General features: G+C 42.4%; 1 protein-coding gene across 3 annotated transcripts in view; it reads left to right on the forward strand.

Annotated features, from left to right (window-relative positions):
- IKZF3 (IKAROS family zinc finger 3 (Aiolos)) overlaps window positions 1-5,193 on the forward strand; it is a 74,755-nt gene extending 69,562 nt beyond the window's left edge. For all 3 annotated transcript variants that reach the window (XM_005861883.2, XM_014536153.1, XM_005861884.2), the window contains one exon: window positions 3,632-5,193. In XM_005861883.2, coding sequence (XP_005861945.1) covers window positions 3,632-4,335 — 704 coding nt within the window. In that variant the 3' untranslated portion in view covers window positions 4,336-5,193. The remainder of the gene's footprint in view (window positions 1-3,631) is intronic.
- Window positions 5,194-6,000: the final 807 nt, after the last annotated feature.

A 6,000-nucleotide genomic window follows, 5' to 3' on the forward strand; every position in this document is an offset into this window, starting at 1 on the left:
TTCCATCTCTCTGTCCTTCTCCCTTCCTCTCTGAAATCAATAAAAATATATTTTAAAAAAGAATCAACGGTAGGGAATGGCCCAGCCAAGCAGCCTTGGTTTCTAAACTTAGGACTTGTTGTTGCCATTTGTATTTTCATTGGAAGCAAAACCTCTAATTCAGCCTAAAGCTGCTATCATTAGTCATTCAAAGGTGTGGTATGATTTTGACTAGAAGCTGGACTAGAGGCTCCGTGCAGGTTTGGGAGCAGTTACACTGTTGTGGTTTGACTAACCTTTTTTATGAGTGTGTTACTAAAGAAACGTGAGCTGTTGGCTTTTCAATTACTGTAGCTTACCCCTTCTGAGTTTCATACACATTGAGTCATCGAGTCTACAGGTGACTGATAATCATCTGCACGACTCAAGTTACCGTAACCCAGAGATGAGGGGATCTGATGACTGCAGGGTGCGTGCACGTGAAGATCTGAGGCTCTCCCATCCTCTTCACAATGAACAATGGTCTGCGTTAACCGCAGAACACAGTCACCTATTTCCACTCATCCAGGGGTTCATTTTCCTCTTAATGTTTTGCCTCTTACAACTTTAGCACTCAGCTGTTCTCTGACATGTGCTGCAGGTGGTATAGATTGTGAAATTGTAGGCCTAATGAAGTATAACCAACTCTTGGGAGAAAGGATAAAAGCAGAGTTTGTGTTGTACCTGCCCCACCCTAGAAAATTTATGGAGCCTCTTTGTTTGGAAAAAAGATAAAAAGATTCTCAGGGACCCCTGGAATGGGGAGTTGAGTGAGCTAGCCACACTGGAAAATCATCAATAACCTTGAAAAAGCCAAGAAACCAAAGTTCATCACTTCTGTGTCACTCTTAGGGGAATGAACAATTGTGACCTTAGCTGGCTTTCCTGTTGTCAGTCTCATTCTTCCAAACAGCCTTGATCAAAGATACATCTGATCTGGAAGCTGAAAATAAGAAAGCAAATGTCTGCTTTTCTGTTGCCTTTTGTTGAGTTGCCAAGGCAGGATGTTTTTCTTTGCATATTTTTTCTCTCAGGTATTTGTCTAAAGTCTATCAGGTTGGCCTTAAGGTAGTGGGGATGCGGGACAAATCCATTTGATTACATTAAATCTTTTAGCTGGTCTTTCTGGCTCCAGTTCTCTATGTTCTGGTTCATCTTACACATTGCTGTTACATTAATATCCTGAAAACAACATTTCGACCACAAGCCTCCCTTGCTCAAGGGCATGACTCGGTTTGCTGTTTATTCAAATCCGAACCTTATGGTTGACCATTCAGAATGCCCATCATGTGGTCCCACCATGTGTTGTCTTTTTTCAGTATCTCCCAAAATGTGGGATACAAAGTGCCAGGAGGCCCACAGCCTTTTAAAAACCTTGATCCATGTGGCAAGAAATTTATTTTCTTTTTAGTTCTTTTTCAGTCTCCCTGATTATATCAAGAAGAAAGATTGAAACTTATTTTAATGCTAGTCGTTGAACACTCTTGGTGATTTCTGTTTTGAACAAAGACAGGGTGGATCTTTGTCTCAAGTACTCACAGTAGAGTCTGATCAAAATTGAATTGATTACTCTGTTTCATCATCTTTATTTTTCATAGTTACCTTCTTTTTGTGGCAAGTGATTCTGGTTTTCCATGTATGTTAGTGACATAGTTTTCTTAAAAAACTGATTTATTTTAACAGAAGAAAGAAAGGAAACTGATTCAAACAAAACAAAAAAACCCTGATGTTTACCAAGTATTTTCTGTGTGCCAGGTTCTGTTCTAAATGCTTACCAGGGAGTCTTCGAGGTAGATGTGATTATTATCCCCATTTTACAAGAGGACTTGGAGCCATAGAGGTTAAGTAACTTGCCCAAGGTCATGCAACTAGTAACTGATGAGCCAGCATCAAATCCAGTCCATGTGACTCTAGTGTTCAAGCTGTCAACCACCACACCACCCTAGTGTGTGAATATTGCAGAATGTGAAGGATTAAGTGAAGCTTGAGAAATACTTTATTTCATACGTCTGATATTAGCTATATCCAGACTTTAAGTCTTCCCTGCTGTAGACCCCCTTTTCTAACTTCATTCATGCTTCTCCCTCAATTAGGATGTCCCGTCTACCTCTATGAAAAAAATGAAAATCCTACCATTTCAAGACTCTTCTCAAAATTTAGGTTATCCAAGAATGATTTCCCTACCCCAAGTATTCCTGAAATGTTTGCATTCATTTAACACTTAAGTAAATGATTTGTACCAAACCACCTTGCCTTATAATTCTTTTTACAGAAGACACTTTACTCTCCTGCTTAAATGCTTCAAACATGGCATTTAGAATAAAATCAAAGGCCTCCATAGGGCACATCCCTTTCACAACTTTTAGCATTTTTCTCCAGTTCCATATATACAGATCTTATTTCTCTCCTATTAGGTTGGAAAGATCTCAAGAAAAGGAACTTGTTCTTCCAATCCTTTTGTTTTCTTATATTGGCTTTTCATTGTTGAACCCTTTACTGTCTGGTGGTGACAAATTTTGGAACCACAGCATGCCTAGGAAATGTTACAGAAGAGAGGATATGGTTCAGCAAATCTCTCCAGAACCCAATGTCTACAGAATGAAAAAGCATCACATTTATGCCCACTTCCAGCTCTTGACACATCTTTCCCGCTTCTCTCCCTTCGACCTGCCACTCACCACTGAGCACATCTGTCATCTCTGTAGGCCCCGCTCCTGCCTTTCCTGTGGCCAGAGAGCCTTGGTTTTCTAACACACAACACCCACACGCCCTAAAGGTGGCTAAACTCTGTTTTCAAAATCTCTCAGCAGTTTGACATGAGAAGTAGGAAAGGGTGACCACAAATAATTTTTTCAGTTAAGTGTGAGATAGGTCCTAATGATCACATATGTATTAGTGATACCTTTTTTTAAGCAAAAGAATCACACACTTTATGAAAGGGACAAAGATCATGATCTTTCATCAAGAAAGCTTTTCTAAAACTTTCTACATTTGAAGCTCTTTTACTTAAATCTCTGTCTGGTGACTGATGTGTTTGGGGAGTGGCAAGTATAGGGAGTGGGGAGTTTCTGGAGCTATTATTTCTACCTCTGTAGCTATTTTAAAAGCTGCAGGCCAGTCATAGATCATCCCCACTTTTGGCAATACGTCCATCCCCCTGGCTCCCTTAGTGTTACCAGGAGAAAATAACAAGCAAAATAAAAGTTAGGGAATTGACTGTGTCTTAGTAGTTCATGCACAGAAGTGCAGATGCCCCCGTGCCCCTGCACAAGGAGCCCCCACTAAACCTTGTCCTCATGTTCTCTCGCTTCATTTCCTCCAGAGTTTCCCTCTGACAAGAGCAGTGGAAACAACTCACATTGTAGTTTCAACGTAATGACATCTCTGACTCCCCCTTTTGCCTGCTAACCTAATTTATGTGGACTGCCCTAACGTGTGCTGTCAACCCCTGTCCCCTGAGACTTCAGCACCGTATGGAACCATTCTGCATGGGTTGGGTGTACCTGCAGGCAACATGTCCTTTCTCTCTTTTCAAGGACTCTGGAAAATCATTTTATAATTGCTCTGCCTTTGTGTTTTTCCTTTTGTAATTCATTCTTTTTACTTGTTCTAGGTGAGAAGCGCCACTGCTTTGATGTCAACTATAATCCCAGCTATATGTACGAGAAAGAGAGTGAGATAATACAAACCCGGATGATGGACCAAGCCATCAATAATGCCATCAGCTATCTTGGTGCCGAGGCACTGCGCCCCTTAGTCCAGACGCCGCCTGCTCCCACCTCGGAGATGGTCCCAGTTATCAGCAGCATATATCCCATAGCCCTTACCCGTGCAGAGATGCCGAATGGTGCTGTGCAGGACCTGGAAAAGAAACAGATCCACCTGCCAGAGAAGAGCCTACCTTCTGAAAGAGGCCTCTCCCCCAACAATAGTGGCCATGACTCCACAGACACTGACAGCAACCATGAAGAACGCCAGAATCACATCTACCAGCAAAATCACCTGGTCCCTCCTCGGGCCCGCAATGGGATACCACTTCTGAAAGAGATACCCCGCTCTTATGAACTCCTCAAGCCCCCACCCATCTGCCCACGAGACTCCATCAAAGTGATCAACAAAGAAGGGGAGATGATGGATGTGTATCGGTGTGACCACTGTCGAGTCCTCTTTCTGGATTATGTGATGTTCACCATTCACATGGGTTGCCACGGCTTTCGTGATCCTTTTGAATGTAACATGTGTGGGTATCGAAGCCATGATCGGTATGAGTTTTCGTCTCATATAGCCCGAGGAGAACACAGAGCCATGCTGAAGTGAACATCTGGCCCCGGAGATGATTCACGCCTGAGCATTCCACATTGTTTTTAAAAACCGATACCCCTACCTAACAAATCACTCTCAAAACAAACTCAGTTCCAAACTCTTTTTCGTACCATTTTTAGTATCCAGAGGGTCATGCTCACGTGGGCAACAGAGAAACACTGTCTCCATTCAGAAGTTGTTTGCAGATAACGCCAATGTTACTACTTTTGTGAAACCTTTGTTTTCCCATCAGGGACTTGAATTTTATGATATTTAAAAACCAGAGAAGTATTTGGTCACTTTCTTCTGCATCAATAGGACAGGCATACCATGGAGTTTGTTGCCAATTGGAAGAGTCCCCCCATAGTGCTGCATGAAACGCTCTTGTCAGCCAAGAGTGCCAAAAGGCCATGAGCCCAGGTCCACACAGAAGAAGAGCTGGCCAGTGACCTTACGGGAAGTCTTGTCCTTCTGCATTGAATAAAAGGCGGAGAGTTAGCATCTAATCTCCCCATCCCAATTAGAGTCTAATAGTATGGAAAAGACTATCCACAAAATAACTATCTGTTATCAGTAACTGAAGACTCAGTCTTGAAACATCAGATCCTTTTCTTATCACATAAGCAAAAAAAAAAACACAACCCGAAGTCATTTGATAATACATCTGCTTCTACTCTTTACCCTCCGTCTCCAATTAAAAGCTGCTTTGGGTTAAAGAAGTCATCTACAGGAGAAATCCTACACAGAAAAACTGATGGTTTTCAATATAGACTGTCATGGAAACTCCAGGAAGTTGTCCACTGTGGGCTATGGCATCCATTTCCTGTGATCAAGATGGGCAGAGCTGGGCCTTGGCCAGTATCTCAGTGGTTAGAGGGTCAGCCCATACACCAAAGGATCAAAGGGTCTTGGGTTCAATTCCTGGTCAAAGGCACATACCTGGGTTACAGGTTCGACTCCCAGCCCCAACAGGGGCGTGTGTAGGAGGCAACCAATTAATGTGTCTCTTTCACATTGATCTCTCTCTCTCTCTCTCTCTCTCTCTCTCTCTCTCTTTCTCTCTCTCATTCTCCTGTCCCCTCCCTCATTTCTACTCTCTATAAAAATCAATGGAAAAAATATCCTCGGGTGAGGATTTAAAAAAAAAAAGATGGATAGAGCTGGGTTCTGAGGAGGAAAATGGTTTAGCAGCACCAGGGGAGAAAAAGCAACACCACCACCTACCTGAAGTTCTTTGTCTCCTTCATAGAGTATTAGTGTACAGACCCAAAGCAAACTTTCCAACCATTTAAAAACAACAAAAAAACCAAACAATCCAAAAAGGATAACTTCATCTTTCTCTCCCCACAGGAGAGGACTCAGGGATAGACACCATGAGTGTTGTTTAGGTCAGAGCTGAGCTTCATGGTGGGGTGAGGCGGGGGCACCTCCACTGGCAGGCTCTTCGTCAGACAGGTTGTTTTTTGTCTCATTTTACATGGAGCCACTGTATTCCGCAGAAATTCCTGAATGTCTAATCTTAGTTCTGCAGATGGTTCTAGTCATCTTTACTCGTAAGAGAAGCATGCTATCAAGAAAAAGCTCTGTTATAATTGTAAAATTAACGCTGGGATAGGGGTCACAGAATCTGTTTGCTAATTCCACATTTGCCCCTAATTAGCTGTAGGACTTTGGGCAAAT

This window comes from Myotis brandtii, unplaced genomic scaffold (assembly GCF_000412655.1).
Source record: "Myotis brandtii unplaced genomic scaffold, ASM41265v1 scaffold157, whole genome shotgun sequence".
NCBI lineage: Eukaryota > Metazoa > Chordata > Mammalia > Chiroptera > Vespertilionidae > Myotis > Myotis brandtii.